Source organism: Phascolarctos cinereus, unplaced genomic scaffold (assembly GCF_003287225.1).
Source record: "Phascolarctos cinereus isolate Bilbo 61053 unplaced genomic scaffold, phaCin_HiC Scaffold_3;HRSCAF=262, whole genome shotgun sequence".
Taxonomy (NCBI): Eukaryota; Metazoa; Chordata; class Mammalia; order Diprotodontia; family Phascolarctidae; genus Phascolarctos; species Phascolarctos cinereus.
Window position 1 is genome coordinate 184,680,066 of NW_027555736.1, and position 21,835 is coordinate 184,701,900.

The window sequence follows — 21,835 nt, forward strand, 5'->3', positions numbered from 1 at the left end:
AAAATACTTACGAGGAATCTTCAAAAACATCTGTCAGCCACAGAAATGTGGATAGTGTGGAAGAAGCTGCCTCTGCTTTTTCCACCCCGTGTGGTGTCAGAGATGATGCACAGGAGGGAAGAGAGTAATAGCAGCTAGAATCAGTCAGTCAAACAGGCATTTATTAAGCGTCTGCTATGTGCCAGCATGGTGCCAAGTGCTGGGGATAGAAAGAAAAGCAAAATCACAGCCCCTGTCCTCAGGAAGCTCACAGGTTAAAGATGCTGATGCATCGGTTTCCATTTTCATTTCAGATGCTTTCCCATAGCCTGCCATCTTTAAGGCTCAGATTAAATTGTTTCAATCCAAAGAACTGGAAGAGGAGTAGCGTTTATTAAGCACCTGTTGTATGCCAGAAACTTTGCTAAGTGCTTTACAAATATTACCTCATTGGATCCTCGCAACACCCCATGAGGTGATATTATTGTCGAGTTGTTTCGGTCACGTCTGACTCTTTGTACCCCCGTGTGGGGTTTTCTGGGGAAGGGTACTGGAGTGGTTTGCCCTTTCCTTCTCCAGCTCATTTTACAATTGACGAACTGAGACAAACAGGGTTAAGTGACTTGCGCAGGGTCATATAGCTGGGAAGTGTCTGAGGCCAGATTTGAACTCAGGAAAATGAGTCTTCCTCGCTCCAGGCCCAGCATTCTGTGCACTGGGGTGCCCCCTAGCTGATGCTATTATTATTCTCCATTTACAGCTGAGAAAACTAAGACAGATTAAATGATTTGCCCAGGATCACACAGCTAGTCTGAGGCTGGATTTGAACTCAGGTATTCCTGATTCAGGGCTTAGCTCTATCTACTCTGCCACCTGGCTGTCTCTGAGGCATAGAATTGGACCTTGAAGATAATCCCTGTTTTTCTTTTCCTCAGGGATGTTGTAAAGCTTGTACTTTCTCCAACGAGAGAGGTGGCTTCTTAGAGGTGATCAAAGAGGTGACTCAGCATACCTTTATTAGTGTTTTATAATTTACAAAGCACTCCACATGCATTATCTCACTTAATCCCTGAGGTGTTGAAGCATAGGCATGCATAGAGGATGAATCTGACGTGGACCTCATATGCATGGGAGCTCACTCTATGCGCATATGTACTCAGCATACTGTTGGAGAACAGTAGAGTCAGAAAGACCTGACTTTGACTCCTGCCTTGGGCACTTACTTAGCTGAGTCACTTTGCCCAGACTTCCCCAGGGTTATAAAAATGGCAAATAGCAAGGGCATTTTGACCCTGGGCAAGTCACTTAACCTCTCTGTGCCTCAGTTTCCTGATCTTTCAAATTGAGATAATAAAAGTACCTACTTCCCAGGGTTGTTGTGAAGATCAGATGAGTTGACCCAGGTAAAGTGCTTTAGAAACCTTAAATTGCTACACAAATGAAAGCTATTGTCATTATTATTTATTATGGGAATAGTCTTGCCTGGTATCATGAGCTTCAGTTTACAGATGAGAAAACTGAGGCAATAGGAATGATTTCCCTCAAGGTTCTACAAATGTAAATAGCAGAGGCAGAGTGGTTGTTTTCATTTCTGTTTTGTTTTTTACTTTAAATATGCTGGGGTTTTTTTTAAGTTTGATTCATTTTTATATCGTTTTTTTCCAAAGACTCCATCAGTCCCTCCTCTCTCCCCTCCCATCCTGAAGTATAACTAAGCAAAACAAATCATCAACAAATTGCACATCTGGATATTTTCACCTGGTTCCGTCCTTGGAGAGTACACCACCGATCTCTGTCAAGAGGTAGAAGGCTTATTTCACCATCAGTCCTCTGCATTCACAACAGGTCACTACACTCACTGTTCAGCGTTCCAGCGTCATTCTAAGTTGTTTCCTTCCATTCTGGTAGTCATCGTGTGACCTGTTCTCGTTCTGCCTCCTTTCTTCTGCATCCATTCACCATCCATCCCATAGCCCAACCACCTGCATCAAAGTCATCTTCCTGAGTTTCTCTGATTCTTCTCTAAAGCCACAGTTTTTTAAGACAAAGCAAACCAGGAGGCAAAGTCACATGACAGAGCCAAGCATTGGCAAGCCAAGTCGGGGAGGCAAAAATGGAACCACCATCTTCAAAAAGCTCTTGTGGAAATTTGAGGGTGGTTAGTTGTGAAATTAGCCCATCCAGACATGACAAAAAAATGACTAAACAGCAGCTAAATTTATATAGCGTTTTAAAATTTGCAAAGTGCTTTCCCTGTGTTATCTCATTTGGTCCTTGACAACAACCCCGTTTTTAAGATAGGTGCTATTATTATCCCCATTGAATTGATGAGGAGACTGAGGCTGAGAGGCATTAAGTGACTTACCCAAGGTCACACAGCTAGTAAATGCCTGAGACAGAATTTGAACTCAGAGCTTTCCAGTCCCCAACTCCAATGGTCTATCCACTGTGCCCAAAGTCACAGAGGTTGCATTAGTGTTGGGATTTGAACTCAGGTCCTCTGATTTCAGTCAGTGCTTTTCCTACCAGAGAAGTTAAAATAAGATAAAGATAAAGTTGGGGCAGGTAGGTGGTGCAGTGGATAGAGCTCCGGCCTTGGAGTCAGGAGGACCTGAGTTCAGATCCAGGGTCTCAGACATTTGACACTTACTAGCTGTGTGACCCCTGGCAAGTCACTTATCCCTGACTTCCTCACCAAAAAGCAAAAAATAAATAAATAAAGATAAAGTTTTCAAAAAAACATTGGGTGTCCACAGCTGAATTACTGTGTACGATTCTGGTCTCTGCCCCTCGAGAAAAAAAATGAAGTAAACTCAAATCAATCTCATGATGGAACTCGAGGACACTAATAATTGCTTATATTTGTATAGCACTCTGCCTAGGATGTTACAGCATCCCTGCCGCAGAAGGCAGGTATTGTTATCCCTATTTAACAGATAAAGAAACTGAGGCTCAGACCAGAATCTCATTACTAATGATGGAGGCAGAATTTAAGCCTAGGTCTCTGACTCCAAATCCCATGTTCTTCCTCTTACCCCCCTGCGAGATGCTAAGGTCCCCCAAAATGAACAAGGAGTCAGAGGGTCTTCTGAGTGACAGCACCATTAGGAAAGATGCCAGTGGTATGCTGGTAAATGCTTAGCAACTTCCGGGGGGGTGGGGGAAGAAAAGCACACAGGCCATGCTTTTGAGTTTAGTTTGCATTATTAACATTTTCTCCATCACTTTCCTAAGACTAAACAAGCAACAAGACGGATCAAGCCCTGATTTGTAACTATAGCATTTGCCAGTTTTTAAGGTTTAAACGCTCACACTGAAACTTTAACAAGCTGTTTGAGCTGCCTCTAGCACACCCCTAGATGAGGGCTGAAATAGGCTTTGAGGTTTAGAGTCAAGAAGATCTGGGTTCAAATCTCATCTCTGACACTTACTAGCTGGGCCTCAGGCAGCTTCCCAGGGCTTACCTACTAGGTGCGGTCCAAAGCTGGATGGGCTGTGGTTTTACCCAGTGTAGCATGTCTTATCTTCTGATGTAATACCCGAGGATAAGCCGTGTGCAGACAAAGTAGAGAATCCCGGGTGTTACACCTCATCTTCCCCTGTCTGACTGGGGAATGACAGTTGAGGGAACCAAGGGACAGAGCATCTCTGTGACTTGGCCAGATGACAGGTGAAACAGTTAGTTCCCAAAGAGGGGGCGGAATTCAACAAAAGATTTCAACAAACATGAAGCACCGGCTGCGTACAAAAGCATTAGGCTGGATGCTGGGGCAAAACCAAAGATAATCAAAGACAATCGCTGCACCCTTTGAACTTACATCCCTCACACCTGAGATCTAGCTAGTCTTTTGAAGACATGGACCTATTCAGTTGTGCTAAAGTTTGTTGTTCGTTGATATCGGGGGTTCTTCACTTTTGTGTGCTGTCAGTCTGGTGAAGCCCAAAGACCACCTCTCAGAATAATGGTTTTAGATGCATAAAATACACAAGATTACAGAGGAAACCGTATAGTTATCAAAATAGTGTTTTAAAAGTGCTCAGGTTAGGGGCAGCTTGGTGGCATAGTGAATAGAGCACCGGCCCTGAAATCGGGAGGACCTGAGCTCAAATCCAGCCTCAGACCAAACACTTGAAACTTACTAGCTGTGTGACCCTGGGCAAGTCACTTGACCCCCATTGTCTTAAAAAAAAATAGAAGTGCTCAGGTTAAGAGCCCCTGGTTTATATGAATTAAGGAATGATCTTTCCTAAAAACTATCAGTAGCACAGGCTGAGCAGACTTGGAGAGCTGGCTACTCACTGGTTTTGGTTGGGTTTTTTTTTTTTTGCTTTTTTGTTTTTGGCTAGGCAGTGGGGTTAAGTGACTTGCCCAGGGTCACACAGCTAGTAAGTGTAGTGTGTCTGAGGTCAGATTTGAACTCAGGTCCTCCTGAATGCAGGGCCAGTGCTCTATCTATGGTTTGGTTTGTTTGTTTGTTTTTTTAAAGGTATTTAAGTGTCCCGGGTGTGACAGGACCTCTCCTGATCCAGGATGCCAGATAGATGTTATTGCTTGGGTCGTGGCAGCCTGAGAGAGGGAAGCACAGAATCAAGGGAGAAAACCAGGTTGGAGCACACGTATCCCATCGTCAGTATGGCTTAGTGGAAAGAGTGCTAGACTTGGCATCACGAGAGATCTGAGTTCAAATCTGACCTCTCTGACAGTATGTAGTTGTGGGACCACGGGCAAGTCATGTAATCTCTGTGAGCCTCAGTTTCCTCTCTATAAAATCTTTAAAAAAAAAAGTTGTCTTAAGAATCAAATGAGCTAAGTTATTTGTTGCTGTTCAGTCATTTTCAGTCATGTCTGACTCTTTGTGACCCCATTTGGGGTTTTCTTGGTAAAAATACTAGAGTAGTTTGCCATTTCCTTCTCCAGTTCATTTTACAGATGAGGAAACTGAGGCGAAGAAGGTTAAGTGATTACACAGCTAGTAAGTATCTAAGGCTGGATTTGAATTCATGAACTTGATTCTTCCTGACTCCAGGCCCAGCACCCTATCCACTGTACCTCCTAGCTAAGTTATAAATGTCAGCTACCATTGTTATTGTAGAAAAATCATTCTATTTTATTTATTTAGAGAAATCATTTTATTTTAGAAAAATCATTCTTCTCAGTTTGTCCAATGAAGCTCAGATAGAAACAGTCCATGTAGCCCAGAGATTATGAGTTATCTGGAATGGCAACATCTATTAAAATGTTCTTTTTGAGTTTTTATGGATCAATATTATGACTTGAGCAATTGCAGGCAATGGTTCAGTCTGTCAAAAGAGCCTAGCTCCAGTGCAGTTTATTGGTAGAGTTTTCCAGAGTATTTCGTGTCTTGTATTTGTAGTAGTTTAGGGATTTGTTGTCTGTCAGTCCGTGAAAGTTGGTGAGCTTTTTATATATAGTTTTAGCTACTAGGTCAAATCTTGTGAGGTAAGCAGTCAGGGTTAAACTTTTACAGTCTGCCACAATGTGTTGCACAGTTTCTTCTGTTTCTTTGTTATTGTTTATTATTATTGTTATCATTATTATTATTATCCCACAATAGAAAAGTCAGTCTAGGGGCACAGCTGGGTGGTGCGGTGGATAGAGCACAAGCCCTGGAGGGAGGAAGACTTGAGTTCAAATCTGGCCTCACTTACTAGCTATGTGACCTTAGGCAAGTTATTTAACCCAATTGTCTCTAAGAAAGAGAGAGAGAAGGCAAGGAAGGAAGGAAGGAAGGAAGGAAGGAAGGAAGGAAGGAAGGAAGGAAGGAAGGAAGGAAGGAAGGAAGGAAGGAAGGGAGGGAGGGAGGGAGGGAGGGAGGAGGGAGGAAGGAAAGAAAAAAGAAAGAGAGAGAGAGCCTGGAAGATCTGGGCTGAAGTCCTGTCTCTGACATATGCTGTCTGTGTGACCCTGGGCAAGTCACTTAACTTCTCACTGACTGTAATACTCAGCCACAGTCGGACACACTGTACCTTGACCCCAACATAGTAAGGTCATTTTGGTCTCCTTCAAGAATGAAGGACAACGGGGCAGCTAGGTGGCGCAGTGGATAGAGTGCTGGCCCTGGAGTCAGGAGGACCTGAGTTCAAATCCGGCCTCAGACACATAACGCTCACTAGCTGTGTGACTGTGGGCAAGTCACTTAACCCCCATTGCCTAGCCAAAAAAAAAAAAAGAATGAAGGACAATAACCAACCAACACTCTAAGTTGTGGAGGCGGTGACAGCGTGTCCTTATCCAGAAGTTCCCTCCTAAATCACAGGTCCGTTCCCTGTTCCTGTTATTCTTCCACCCCTAAAAGAGCCAGAATAAGTCACTAAGCCAAGCCTTCAATGGCACAACTGATCAGTGAATGAGAATCATGCAGGTGCAAGCAAGTCACTGAAACATTCCGAGCCTCATTTTTCTCACCTGTAAAATGACAGAGTAATGCTAGATGACGTCTCAAGGTCCTTTTCAGCTCTAGGTCCTACAGGTGCAATGGATTCCCTTCCTTTCATTCTCTAAACATTGTTGAGTGCCTACTAGACGGTGGGCGCTGGGCTCTATGCTGGGGACAAAAAGACAAAGAATTGTTCCAGTAAAAGGAAGGAAAGAAAGAAAGAGAGAAAGAGAGAGAGAGAGAGAGAGAGAGAGAGAGAGAGAGAGAGAGAGAGAGAGAGAGAGAGAGAGAGAGAGAGAGAGGAAGGAAGGAAGGAAGGAAGGAAGGAAGGAAGGAAGGAAGGAAGGAAGGAAGGAAGGAAGGAAGGAAGAAAGAGAGAGAGAGCCTGGAAGACCTTTTTTTTTTTGTCTTCTCGGCACCCAGCAGAATGCCTTACTCCTAGTGCCTGGTGCATAGTAGGTCCTTGATAACATTTGTTGATTAATAAGTACATTTTAAAAATATAAGTAATTGGGGAAGGGACAGAGTGAAGCATTTACTACTGAAAAAAAATTCGAAAAGGCCTTTGGTAGAAGGTGGTGCTTGAGCTAAACCTTTAAGGGGGCTGGAGATGCCAAGAGGCACAGAGGAGAGAGGAGACAGTGTGTTTTGAGCAGGAGGACACCCTTTGCAAAGACTGCCTTACTGTCAGTAGTGGGGGTTGTGGGTATAACTTCTCTAAAGTGCTTTAAGAATAGAATAGCCCTTCTCCATATAATATCATATATAATATTATATAATACTTATATAACAGCCCACTCTCTCCTTTTACGTACTGCTTGGATGTGAGATGGCTTCGAAACTTTCCTGACATCGGGGTAATATGCTAGGTGGTGATAGATGTTTCTTCCATCCTCTCCCAAGAAGTCTAGTGCTCAGAGGTCCTTTATTAAATGTCTGGTCGGCATGCTTGTGGTCTGCTATTCCCTGGTGGCCTGATATAGGCTGGGGCTCCATGCAGAATAAACAGAGAGCGAAGGCCTGCCCTTGGAATGGGGGTGGGCAGCTGGAACTTGGGACCAGCATGGAAATGGGCACATGCTCCTCTGTGATTTTTTTGTTTGTTTCTGTTTATTTTGTGATTTCTGGAGTGGATTGGGAGGCTTTCCCCAGGATTAACTTCCTGGAAGAAGTTGGATAAGAGGAGCTTTGGGGATGGAGAAAGATGAAGGGAAGCATTGGCCAGATGGGAGATAGAAAGCTATTTCTGGAGTAGAGCTCATTGAGGGGGGTGATAGGAAAGCAGAGAGGGGAGGAGGCTAAGGGGCTAGAAGGAAATTGGCTTAGATGTACATGTGCATAACCACAGATCTTGCCATTACCTGCCCCCCCCACACACACACAATGAGCACTTCTGAGCAAAATCCCATCCTGATTATATGCTCTTCTCTTCTGGTTTTCAGACAAAATGTTCCGAAAAAAGAAAAAGAAACGTCCAGAAATCTCTGCCCCGCAGAACTTCCAGCACCGTGTCCACACGTCCTTTGACCCCAAGGAAGGCAAATTTGTGGGCCTCCCTCCACAATGGCAGAACATTCTGGACACCCTGAGGAGGCCCAAACCTGTGGTGGACCCTTCACGCATCACCCGGGTCCAGCTGCAACCCATGAAGGTGAGATGTCAGGAACCCCAGAGGAAAAGGGGTGAGCCCCACACTGATGAGGAGAAGAACTAGCACTTGGACAGCATGCTGGGGTTTGCAAAACACTTTATGTAAACTATGTCATGTGAGCCTCACAAACAACCCGGAGAGGTAGATGCTATTATTATTATTATTATTATTATTATTATTATCATTCCCATTTCACAGATGAGGAAACAGGCTGAGGAGAGGTAAATGGCTTGCTCAGGGTCTCAGCTGCTAATGATTTGAGGCAGCCTTCTGACTCAGGTCTTCCTGAATCCAAGTTCAACTGTAACCATTTTGCTACCCAGTTACCTGCTAAGCTCTCCCAAAGCCTAGAGAAAAGGAGGGGATTAAGCTCAGATTCTTCCTAGCTGGGGGAAAATAGCTTCTGTTAAAACCATATAGAAACCTCAAGGAAGCTCTTAATTATTAGTTATCAATGACCTGTTATCCTAATTCCCTACTAATTAGTCTGGGGCAGCTGGGTGGTAGAGTGGATAGAGTGCTAGGCTTGGAATCAGGAAGACTCATCTTCATGAGTTCAAATCCAGCCTCAGACACTTACTAGCTGTGTGACCCTGGGCAAGTCACTAACCCTGTTTGCCTCAGTTTCCTCATCTGTAAAATGAGCTGGAAAAGGAAATCAGTATTTTTGCCAAGAAAACCCCAAATGGGGTCATGAAGAGTCAGACATGACGGAAAATGACTGAACAGCAGCAAAAACAACTAATTAGCCTCCCTTTTCACGGAGTGGCCTAGGGAGAAGCAGCCAAGATAAGAGTCCAGGGCTCAAGGGACAGGGGTAGGATCTGGGTCTTCATCTTGCCCAGTTTTGACCCTGGGCCATCTTCTGCAAGTCTGGGGCAAATCAAGGGTCGGGGCTGCTGCTGGGTAGGGGAAGAGACCTTTGCCTCAACAGATCCATCCCCACCACAGATCCCCTGCCACGTGGGGAGATGTCTCAGCTCAGGCAGGGCTGGAGCAGAATGAGGGTGCCAAAGGTAGAGTTTGTCCAGCAAGACTGACCTCACCAGCACCAAATCCAGTGTTCACGTGGCAGGCAGTACACCCAGCCGCTTGCTAGACACTCTCCCTGCATCATCACCTTTCTGGAAAGTGACAAAACCCATTTTCCCTTTGTGCCTTTTTGGGGTCTATAGAGGTATTCTATCTGGAGGGAAGAGGCAGGAAAAGGCAAGGAGGGCTGGGGCTCAGCTCTGGGTAAAAGGGTTGCTCTTTCCTGACCCTATGTAGGGGAGACCTCAGGCCTCAGGCCTCCGAGGCAGCAAGGTAGTTCAACAGATTGATCACTGGTTTGGAGTCAGGAAGACCTAAGTTCAAATGCTGCCTGAGATACTTTTTAGTTGTGTGATCTTGGGTCAGTCACTCACCCTTGGTTAGCCTCAGCTCTGTAAAACAAAGGGGTTGGATTTGGTGACTTCTAAGGTTTCTTCTAGCTCTAAATCTGTGACCCTATGAAGCTAAAGCTTCTTAGAGGTGGTAACTGCGCCCCTGAGGGCAAGTGGGAAGCCTTGAGGAAGAGGAATCAGGTTCTGTTCTGTAGAAAGCATCAGCCTTCTTTCTGCACAGTCCTCAGCTGGCTCAGAGATGAAGGGCAGGGGGCCCTTCTACAGCTGGAGGGGAGTTTTGCTGCTAGGGGCCAGAACAAGGGTGTTTAAAGGACCGGGATATAAGAGGGAGAAGAGGTTTCAAATTGCTTCAAAGCAATTATAACAATAATAGGATTAATCTTATATTTACTAAATCTTATATGATCTTATATTTACTAAATATAAATAGTGTTTTAGTTTTTCCAATTACATGTAAAGATATTTTTAAACATTCACTTTAAAATATTTTTAAGTTCAAAAAAAAGTTCAAATTCAGCCTCAGACACTTGACACTTACTAGCTGTGTGACCCTGGGCAAGTCACTTAACCTCAATCACCTTGCCAAAAAACAAAACAAAACAAAACAAAAAAATTTTTTGAGTTCCAAATTTTCTCCCTACGTCCCTCACCTTCCGCTCTAAGACAGTAAGAATTTTAGATAGGTTATGTATCTGCAATCATGTAAAACATATTTCTATATTAGTCATTTTACTATTGAATTTTACAGCTTGGTGGTAAAGTGGATAGAGTGCTAGGCCTGGAGTCAGGAGGACCTGAATTCAAATTCAGCTTCGGATACTTACTAGTGGCAAGTCGCTTGACCCTTTTGCCGCAGTTTTCTCATTTGTAAAATGAGCTGGAGAAGGACATGGCAAACCGCTCCAGCATCTTTGCCAAGAAAACCCCCAAATGGGGTCAAGAGGAATCAGTTACGACTGAAAAAACTCAGTGACAACAAATTTGCCGTTAACAAGGCCCTCTACCTCTTGGCATTTCATTTGATCCTCACAGACAGCTCTGTGAGAGTGCCAGTGCAACTATATTCTCATTAAGCACTTACTGTATGCAAAGTAACTTCGAGGCGGGAGGGGGGAGCTGGTAGAGGCTGTGTGGAGGAGTAGGGAAAACATAAGTCTGCCCTTAAGGAGTTTACAATTGATGTCAATCTTTCAGGGCTAACTGATAACCAGAAACAAAATGGTTCCTAACTTGTGGTTTCTTTGTGGGTTTAAAAAAAAAATAGAGACCTAACTAGGTTAAGGCAACTGGAGCTTTGCTCCAGGGTACCAAAATTTTAAGGGCACTCACACTCCTTTCACTGTGTAGAAACAAATAAGCTTAACCTGTCCCCCATAGAGTAGCCTCATTATGTCCAATAATGACATACCCCACCAAAGTGTTTGTCTTTAAGTTTTTGAGGGCTCCTTTTTTGTATGTCACTTGCCTGGGTTGTGAAAGCTGCTATAAAAACAGGAAGGAGCTGTTTCTACTTTAATTTCTACTTTCTCAAGGTAGGGAAGATGGTGGGTATGAATTCCAGTCACTGAACTAAGGAAGAGTTCCTGAATTGGGGCGGGGGAGCCTCCCTCTTCAGTAGTATAGGTAGAGCTAAAGTTTCCTCATCTGTCAAATGAGCTGGAGAAGGAAATGACAAACCACTCCAATATCTTTGCCAAGAAAACCCCAAATGGACCCGACTGGAAATGACTGACCAGCTGTAAAGAGATGAGACTAATTGATATGGTGTCATTGATTGAGCTCTGGAAGGGACCTCAGAGGTCATTTTGTAGGTGAGGAAAGTGAGGCCCAGAAAGGTAAATGCCTTGCCTAAGGTCACAGAGAATAAGTGACCCAACTGTGATTTGAACCCGGGTCCTCCAATCTGAGTCCCTGTTCTCTTTTAGACCAGATCAGTGGTGGGCACCAAGGGTGGGGTGCTGCAGCCTGGTCTCCACGAGAGTTCCTCCTTAAATGGCTAAGTCTCCTCTTAGTTCTGGAGGTCTTGTTCTCTGACAGCCTCCTTCTTGGACTCTCCCCATCCTATGCTATTCCCTCTTGGCCCACCATTCCTCTGACCCCCAGCCTTCATACGACCTCTTTTTTCTCTCTCCTGACAGACGGTGGTCCGGGGCAGCACCATTGAAGTGGAGGGCTACATTTCTGGGCTGCTCAATGATATCCAGAAGCTCTCTGTCATCAGCTCCAACACCCTTCGGGGCCGGAGCCCCACCAGCAGAAGGAGAGCCCAGTCTCTCGGGCTCCTGGGGGATGAACGATGGGGCCCAGACACAGACATGTACCTTCAAAGTCCCCAGCCTGAGAGGGCTGACCCTTATGGTATCTACCTCAACTGCAACGGGGGAGCCAAAGCAGGCCGGCGAGAGATGATGTGGCCAGAATACCAGGCTGACCAGGCCCAGCCCAACGGGCTGGTGATGAAACCCAGTCCCTAGGGCCTGCAGAGTTCCAAGGCGCTGCCCAGCGATGCTTACAGCTCACTTCTTGCCTGCCCAGTCCACCCCTAGGGACTTCCCCTGCTCTGAACTCAAGCAGAGGTGGCAAGGTTGGGAGGCAGAATTCAGAGGACCGAAGACCCCAGTCCTGCCTGGTGGGCCCGGCTGGGGGCAGGCCCAGTGGGGAGGGCAGCCCCAGCCCCAAGACTCAAGAAAGCGGCTTGAAGAATAAGCTTTTCCGTAGCATGTTTATTTCTGATGGCAGTGGCAAGCCAACTCCAGCTGCAAAGAGCAAGGTAGGTGGGAGATGTGGTCTGGGCCGCATTACAAGACAATTTGAGAGTCAACACAAAATAGTGAATAGGGCACTGGACTTGGAATCAGAAGGACCCAAGTTCAAAACCCATCTCAGATGCTCACAAGCTCTGTGTCCCAGGTCAGGCTACCTAATCCTCTCTCAGAATTAGTTTCCCCATCTGTAAAAAGGAGTTGTACTCAATGTCCCCCAAGGTCTCTTGCAGCTCTAACTCTGTGATTCTATAAACTCCTCTATGTCGTGACTGACTCTTCATGACCCCATTTGGGGTTTTCTTGGCAAAGATACTGGAGTAGTTTGCCATTTTCTTCTCCAGCTCATTTTGCAAATGAGGAAACTGAGGCAAACAGGGTTAAGTGACTTGCCACTAGTAAGTGTCTGAAGCTGGATTTTAACTCAGGTCCTCCTGACTCCAAGGCCGGAGCTCTATCCACTTCCCAACCTAACTGCCCCTCAACAAATATTTATTAAGCCTTGTGCTAGGCACTGGAGATTAGAGACAAAAGTGAACCAGTCTCTGCCCTGAAGGAGTTTGTATTCCATGGTGGTGAGGGGAGGCAGGAAACACAACATGTATGTATATATTAAATAGGAAATGATGGGGGAGTCCATTAACCCCAGGTGGGGGTGGGGAATCAGGAAAGGTCTCATGAAGAAAGTGATGCTTAACCTGAGTCTGAAAGGAGCCTAGGGATTTTTATAGCAAGAGAAGTACATTGTAGGCATGGGGGATGATCAGTGCAAAGGTGTGGAGGTGGGAAATGGATAGGAAGAAGTGCTAAATGGAGCGCTATATGCAGAAGAGTAATGGGGAGTGATATGCTAGCCCATGAGATCTGGGGGAGCCCTGACGTTTCAGTCTGCTCCAAGAAGGTTCAGACTAATGTGACCAGAAACCCCAGGACCCAATCTGGAACCTTGGGGCTTTCCCAGACCTTGAGGTCAATCCTCATGAATCTGGCTGGTGACTCGGACAGTCCCTCAACCTCTCTACCCCCCAGCTTCCTCACCTATGGAACAGGAATAATAATAGCATTCAGCTTACTGGGTCAAGTAAGATAATGTATGTAAAGTGCTTTACGGCCCTTAAAGTGTTATATGATATTCATAGTTGACATTTACATAGCTCTTTGAGGTTTATAAAGCACTTTACATATATCATCTCTTTTGATCTTCACAGCAGCCCTTTATAAATGTCAGCTATTATTATTGGTATTATTATTCTGGCTTTTCCCCTAGAGATTTCAGAGCCTGAGGGGTGGGAGGTTTTATGAGAGACCTGGAAATTTTATTATGGAATATGGTAGAAGAGATTTAAGAAGGGGATTATTCCTGTCCCTCTGGGATGATTTTCAATCCTGGCTCTGCCACTTATTACCTGTGTGACTACTGGACAAATCATTTAACTCTTCTAAATCTCAGTTTCCTAGGGGCAGCTAGGTGGCTCAGTGGATAAAGCTCCAGCCTTGGAGTCAGGAGGATCTGAGTTCAAATCTCACCTCAGACACTTGACACTTACTAGCTGTGTGACCCTGGGCAAGTCACTTAACCCCGACTGCCTCACCAAAAAAAATAATAATAATGATAATAATAAATCTCAGTTTCCTGATCTGTAAAATGGGGGAGGGAATTGGACTAGCAGGTCTTTGAGGTCTCTTCCAGCTCCAGACCTATGATCCTAAGACATAGGGTTCATTCATCTCCAAGGGGAATGGAGTATCTGAATTCTGGAAGACCCTAGGATTCTTTTTTTTTTTTTGGTGAGGCAATGGGGGTTAAGTGACTTGCCCAGAGTCACACAGCTAGTGAGTATTATGTGTCTGAGGTCATATTTGAACTCAGGTCCTCCTGACTCCAGGGCTGGTACTCTATCCACTGCACCACTTAGCTGCTCCTAAGCAGTAGGATTCTTAAGGGAGTGCTTGATTGGGAAGCCATACCGGGAAACTCCTATATCAGCCCATCTGCTCTCGTAATGACAAGGTAGGCCCCGTGTTTATCTGGGACTTGCACGGGAATCACGGGTCTCTTGGGCAGTCCAGCTGAAGTAGTCCCCCCTTCCTCCCCCTTCCTCCTGCTATCTTAGTTGGGTTCATAATAATAAATTGTTGACATTGACCAAGGCTGCTAGGAGGCTGAGATTCACTAGCCCTGAGGAGCAAATTTTAACTTATTTTTAATTCTCCCATCCACTTTGATCTACATTTTCAAGGTCTGAATTTTCAAGGTCATTTCCAGCCTCCTGATCACATTTCCAAATCAAGCATACCCTAAGGCAATGGTTTGTGTTCCTGCCCTCTCACAGCAGGAAAAAGCTGGGGTCACTTTTACATTCCCAGTTAGAACCACATAATGAGGAAGTACATGCATGAGCTCACGGGCTGGAATCTAGGCATTGAATCTAGGGGTCAGAGAGCCCAAGATCTCTTGGGTGGGCAGGGATTGGGCCCTGGCTTTATGGAAGAGTTATAGGAAGCAAGAGATGGGCGGGGGAAATCCTGTTACATAGAGTTCTGGTTACAAGCTCTTAGAACCTGATATGTGAAAGGCAGGATGGCCTAATAGATAGGGAGCTAGCCTTGGAACTGGGAAGACCTGGGTTTGAATTCTACCTCTGACTCATGCTGGCTGCATAATCTCGGGCTACACACTTAATCTCTCCAGTGTCCCAGGCAGCTCTCAAGACTGTAAATTATTTAGCAAGTACCAACTTGCCCCGGGAGAGGGAGTTTCCCCTACCAGTGAAATCAGAGGTCCTGTCCAAAAGAAATCACTGAAATTTCAAACACAAGAGTGAGGTGGTCAGACCTGTTACAAATTAGGAAAATTACTTGGCAGGAGGAGGAAGGATTGAAAAGAACAGAGATTAGAAGAGGGAAGAACAGTTAGAAGACTCTAAGGACAGGCCAGGAGAAGGGGGGAATCATCTTGAGTGGAGATGATGGGAAGGATGTCAATGTTGCTGTGGGGGGAGAATTAGCAGTTGATTGGATCTAGGGGTGGGGGTGGTGAGATAGGTCCAAACTTCTATGTTCAGTTGTGTCTGACTCTTTGTGACTGCCTGGACCTTACTGTCCCTGTGATTTTCTTGGCAAAGGTACTAGAGTGGTTTACCATTTCCTTCTCCAATGGATTAAGGTGAACAGAGGGTAAGTGACTTGTCCAGAGTCACACAGCTAGTGAGTGTTAAGTGTCTGAAGCCAGATTTGAACTCAAATCTTCCTGACTCCAGGCCCAGTGCTCTATCCACTGAACCACCTAGCTGTCTGTTTTAGTACCTATGGACCAAATACAAAATCCTGTTTGGCTTTCTAAGACTTTCATAACCTGGCCCCTTCCTACTTCTCCAGTACACCATTTCTCTCTACATACTCTATGATGCAGTGACACTGGTCTCCTTGCCGTTCCTTGAACAAGACACTTTATCTCCCTACTCCAAGAGTTCTCACTGACTGTCCCCTGTGCGTGAAATATTCTTCCTCCTCATCTCCTCAACCTAGCTTGCTTGGCTTCCTTCAAGTCTTAGCTAAAGTTCTACTTTTAAAAAATATTATTTTTTTCTCAATTACATGTAAAGACAATTTTTAACATTCATTTAAAAAAATTTTTGAGTACTAAATTTCTTCCCTTCCTCTCTCATTTTGCACCTCCCTGAGACAGTAAGCAATTTGATATAGGTTATACATGTGCAATCATGCAAAACATATTCCCATATTAGTCATGTTGTGAAAGACACAGACCCAAAAGGAAACACACACACACACACACACAAAAGTGAAAAATAGTGTGCTTGAATCTGCATTCAGACTCCATCAGTTCTTTCTCTGGTGGTGGAGAGCATTTTTCATCATGAGTCCTTTGGAATTGTCTTGGATCATTGTATTGCTGAGAAGAGCTAAGTCTTTCACAGTTGATCATTGTACAATATTGTTACTGCGTACGGTGTTCTCCTGGTTCTGCTCCAAGTCCCACCTTGTACAAGAGGCCCTTTCCATTTTCACTTAATGCTGATGTCTTCCATCTGAGATTATTCCCCAATCGATCATGTAACTATCTTGTTCTTCCATAGTTGTTTTCATGTTGTCTCTTCTATGTAATTGTGAGCTCCCTTAGAACAAGGACGGTTTTTTACTTTCATTGTAACTCCCAGTGCTTAGCACAATGCCTGGCACATAGTAGGTGCTCAATAAATACTAGCTTACTGAATACTGACTGATTAGGAGAGTGGTAGTGACTTCAACAGAAAGAGGGCAGTTTGGAGGAGGAGGTTAGGGAATGGTAAAGGGAGTGAGTGAGAAGACCGGCGGTTTCATTTTGTCTGGGATGTTGACAGGACATTCAGGAGATGCCCAATAAGCATTTGACATTGTGGGACTGGAGATCAGGAGGAAAATGAGGGGGTAGATGGAGAGATTTATGAGTCACCTGTGTTGAGATGGTAATTAAATGCATCAGAGTTGATGAGATCCCCAAGGGAGAAAGTATATGAAGAACACAGCCCAAGGCAGAGCCCAGGGAGAAAACTATGGTTAGGGGACCAGAGAGGGATAATGATCAAGCAGAGAAGCAGTTAGGTAGGTAGGAGGAGAATCAGAGGAGAACAGTGGCAGTCACTTAGGAAGGAGAGAGTATATAAGTATATGAGAGTATATAAGATGAAGGGATGGTTGACAACACCGAAAGCTACAGATGAGAGCTGGGGGGAAAAAAGCCAATGAGTTTAGAAATTAAGAGAATTGGTAATCTGTGAGAGAGCATTTCTGTAGAGTAGTGGGGTTGAAAGCCAGATTGCAAGGGGATGAGAAGTGGGTAATAAGAAAGGAGAAGCAATGTGTATGCACAGTTCTTTCTAGGAGCTTGGCAATGAAAAGAAGAGATGTTTTATGATAGCTTGAGATGATTGCAAGGTTCAGAGAAAGGTGTTTTTGTTTGTTTGTTTAAATATGGCTGAGACCCGACCATGTTTTTGTAGCTTGGTAAAGTAGGAGCAGAGGTCACAATGAGAGAGAGGCATAGGGGTTTGAGGAGAGAAAAGAAGGCTTGAATCGAATGAGATAATGTATGTAGAGAGCTATGCAAGCCTTAAAGCACTACATAAACGTTAGCTATTATTAGACTCCCCTGCAGGGAGTATGATAGAGTCGATCAAGGATGAATAAAAGGAGCTGCCCTGCAGTGAAGGACCAGGTTATATTATTAGATAAGTGAATTTATGGTGGACCCAGTGAGCATGGTTTGGACGAGGGGGACAAAGAAGTCAAGAGCTGAAGACAACGGATAGCTGAAATGGTTAACTCTAGCTCAAGACAATGAAAGGAAGAAAATGAAGCTTAAGTCAGACGCTGGAAATGAAACAGCTCTAAAGCGTGATTTAATCATCATGACCCCAGGATTTCATAATCTAAGATGCGTAAGGCTGTTGTAAATTTGAAGGGGAAGAGGAAGAGGAGAACATGGGCAGGATAGAAAGACTGGAGGTTGTAGGAGACAAGAATAGCTGAATTTGGAGTCAGAGAATCATTGTTCAAATCTCGGCTTTGACACTTAGTACCTGTGTGATCTTGGGCAATTCACTCTACCTCTCTGCGCCTCAGTTTCCTTATCTGTAAAATGGTGAAACTGGGACTAATTGACCTCTGAGATCCTTTCTAACTCTAAATCTATGGTCTTTACTTGTCTTCAGTTTCCATATTTGTGAAATTAGGGAGTTGGACCAGATGGTCTCTAAGGCCCCTTCTAGCTCCAATCTACTCTGTATATCTCCTATGAACCTAGTTATTTACATGTTTTCTCCCTCATTAGAATGTAAGTTCCTTGAGGGCAGGAGATGTTTTTAGCTTTCTTTTATCCCCAGCTCTCACCATACTGACTGACCCAATGGGACAGAGAATAGGCATTGGACCTGTGATGTTATTGGTATAGGGGATTTCCAGATGAGGAAACACCCCCTCTACCATTGCAGGTCAGCATCTTTTCTTCAATTTAATGCCTTAGGACTGAGAGGTTAAGTAAATGTAGAAGCATGCCTTAAATCCAGCATATAAATAAGAGGCACTTAAACCTGGCACATGGTAAGAGGGTCTAGTACCTAGTCTAGTAGGTAAATAAGTAAGTAAGTAAGTCATGGTAAGAGAGTCTAATACATAGTAAGCACTTACATGCTTATTGACTGATCAGTCATGGTAAGAGAGTCTAATACATAGTAAGCACTTACATGCTTATTGACTGATCAGGGCAGTTATTGTGATCCTAGAAACATAGGAGATTATGATCAGAAAGGGAAATTTGAGAGCTTAATTACATAGAGATGGCACAGTTATAGTTAATGGTGAGACCTAAGGTATGCCCATCTCCTTAGATGGCTGAGGAGATGTGGAAATGCAGGTCATGGTAGCTAAGGAGGTTTATTCATAGTGAAGTCCCCAAGTGTGAGGGCAGGATTTGGGGTAGAGTAGACTATAAGCCCAGTGCTGAGCTCCTTGAGAAAAGGAAGTCAAATGACTGGGGGGCCAGCACACTATATACAAAAATCGGAAAGTAGTGATAGAGGGGGATGCAGTGAACCTCAAAGGAAAGGATGCAGAATGAGAGAGAATCTGGAAGCGGCAATGGGGAAGAAGGAGAGCAATGCCTCCTCCTGTCCAAGTGTGCCAGGGGGCATGAGAAAAGTAGCAACCAGCATGGAGAGGATGGTCAGGGGGCAGTATCTTCCAGAGAGAGAGAGAGAGCAAGAGAGAGCCAGCCTTCCATGAGTTCAGTATGGAAAGAGAGGAGAGATCAAGGAATGAAGAGCATTTATTAATGATAGAGCAAGTTTCAAGAAGGCACCATGGGAGAGCAGGACAGAAGAATTTAAGGAGAAGGGGAATAGAGTCATCTGCCTTGCAAATGTCAGAGATGGCAGTGGAACCCAACTGGCCCGGGCTCTGCTTTTTTGTCGTTGCATCATTTCATCACATCCAACTCTTCATGACCCCATTTTGGAGTTTTCTTGGCAGAGATATTGGAGTGGTTGCCATTTCCTTCTCCAGCTCATCTTACAGATGAGCAACTGAGGCAAACAGAGTTAAGTGACTTTCCCAGGGTCTCACAGCTCAGGTCCTATTTTATCTCATTTTATGGATAAATCAGAAATTAAGTAACTTTCCCAAGATCGCATAGCTTCCAAGTGGTAGACACCAAGCTACACCCCAGATCTGTTGCCTCGTGCAACAGGGTGGCTGCTTTCACTCTAGCACAGTTTTTGTTGACAGGTTAATATTCCCGAAGTAGGAAATGCCAGACAGCAGGCTTGGAGCACAACAGTCCTAGAGTGCCTCCTGACCTGACTCAAGAGGTTTCCAGGACAAGTTGTTTACTGAGCTCTCCCCCGTTAGTACCATAGGGATGAGTCAGTGTTCCTTTGAATCATTAGTCTTTGGAATTTCCTGACAGCAGTTTCCTAAAATGTGAAATCTTAACATTCCCTCCACCCCTTTCCAGGGGGTATTTAGTAAGCTAGCTGCTAGCGGCCATTTGGCCCAGCCCACGAAGCCTTCATACTCTAGGACTTTCCACCAGCTCCAGGCCCCACAGAATACTTATTCATAACAGTTTGCTTTTTTCATCAGAGAGGTACCATGGTGTAGGGATAAAGGACTGGCCTTTGAGTTGGGGAGACCCAGATGAGAGTATCCCCTCTGACACATGCTGGCTGTATGACCCCGGGCAACTCTCAAAGATTCCAACTTGCCAAACGGTAGTTGGTGGTCTGCCTGGGTAGAGGTAGTTTCTTTTTTTTTTCTCCTTTTTTTGCTTTTTGGTGAGGCAGTCGGGGTTAAATGACTTGCCCAGGGTCACACAGCTAGTAAGTGTCAAGTGTCTGAGGTCGAATTTGAACTCAGGTCCTCCTGACTCCAAGGTTGGAGCTCTATCCACTGCGCCACCTAGCTGCCCCAGTAGTGGGAGTTTCTTCATCAGGAGCTCCCTACACTAAAGAAATCAGAGACCTGAACCTCCCCAAAATTATTTTTTACATATTTTACTTTTAAAATTACAATGTAGTATCTATTCATCATAAGTGTTTGTCAAAATGAAATTAATTTTTTTAATGTATTTATTTTTAGTTTCCAACATTCACTTCCATAAGATTTTGAGTTCCAAATTTTCTCCCCATCCCTCCCCTTCCCCCCACTCAAAGATGGCATGCAATTTTATATAGGCTCTACATATACATCCATATTAAACTTATTGAAATTAATTTTCTGAATTGATCCTCACAACCCTTCTGTGAGGTAGATAGCCTAAGTAGTAACATCCCCATTTTTTCCAGGTGTAGAAACTAAGGCACAAAAAGATTAAGCCACTTCAGGACTTGAACCCAGGCCTTCTGAGATTGAGTCTTGTGATCTTTAGTATACTATAGGAAGCTCCAGTGGGTCAAAGACACACTTGGATGCCCTAAGCCAACCTATTTGTTATCTTGAAATTTAATTTCCTTAATTTGGTCTCAAACCAAAAGGAGAAAGAGAAAGGAAAGAGGCAAAAGCGTAGCCTACTAGGATCAGCCTTAAAAATAAACCTGCCCATCTTGGACACATAAAGTTAGAACTGATATCCTTCTGTTTTTCATGGTTCATGGAAGTAGGTTCTTCCTAGAGTCAAGGGCTGAACCAGATGACCTCTTGATGTCCTTCCCAGCTCTTAGATTCCATGACTCTCTTAATAGCTTCTATGTTCTGAGCATCATCTTGAGAAAAAACACTTTTTTGTGAGTCTTCCCCCCACCAAATGCCAGGTCTTCTCCAAGGAAGCACCCACAGTTTCAGGGCAGATCTCTTGACAATGAGTGAAATTCCCTCTACCTGCCATGAACCCTTGTTCTATGTTGGTTGAACAAGCTTTAAGGACTAGCTATGGGCATTTTTTTGTTCTTATTAATGAATAAGACAGGTAGCATGACACAGTGCAATAGAAAGTTGGCCTTGTATCCTAGACCTGCTTCTGACACATACTGGCTGGGTGACCCTGGCGTGGTTACTGAATCTTTCAATGTCCCAGACAACTCTCTTAGACTCCAAGTTGTGCCTCCCCCCCCGAAAAAAAGTGCTGACCTGCATTGATTTAGTTTTCTCATGTAAGGATTTTCCAGACCAGTGAAATCACAGGCCATGTAGTCTCGATCCCCATTTAACAAATAATTTAATTTCCCATAGCCTGACCTCCCCCATGACACCATGTCCTGAGTGCTAGGCTCTCCTTTTCCTTGTGTGTGCACCTGTTTCTTGCCCATTGGTGTCTGCCAGCCCCACAACTAGATCCCAGAGAGTTTTCTAAGGCCCCAGCAAGCAAACTCCAGAGGTCAAAGGGGGGAATGTCAGAGAAAGAGCTTTTGGCAGCAGGGAAGGAAAGGCCCTTGAAGAATTTTTGGCCCAGGTTCAGACATGTTGGAAACAAGCTGGAAATAACACAAACCTGGGGCTTCTAAGAAAACAGAGTTTTTTCTGGCCTCGGCCAAAGGACTCTGCCACAGAGGATGCTGAGAAAGGTTGTTTAGACAACAGCCTTGCTGATGAGATCAGATAACCTTGTTAAAGTTAAAAAGGTTAAAAAGGTTAAAAAGTCCAAGGTCTCCCACTGTATCCTGGGCCATC

General features: G+C 44.5%; 1 protein-coding gene across 1 annotated transcript in view; it reads left to right on the forward strand.

The window, feature by feature from the left end:
• The window catches only part of PAK6 (p21 (RAC1) activated kinase 6), a 52,634-nt gene that overhangs the window by 16,934 nt on the left and 13,865 nt on the right, over positions 1–21,835 (forward strand). Inside the window, 3 exon segments of the mRNA XM_078151344.1 lie at positions 7,820–8,028; positions 11,552–11,873; positions 11,876–12,183. Of these exon segments, the coding sequence (XP_078007470.1) occupies positions 7,825–8,028; positions 11,552–11,873; positions 11,876–12,183 (834 nt within the window). The 5' untranslated portion in view covers positions 7,820–7,824.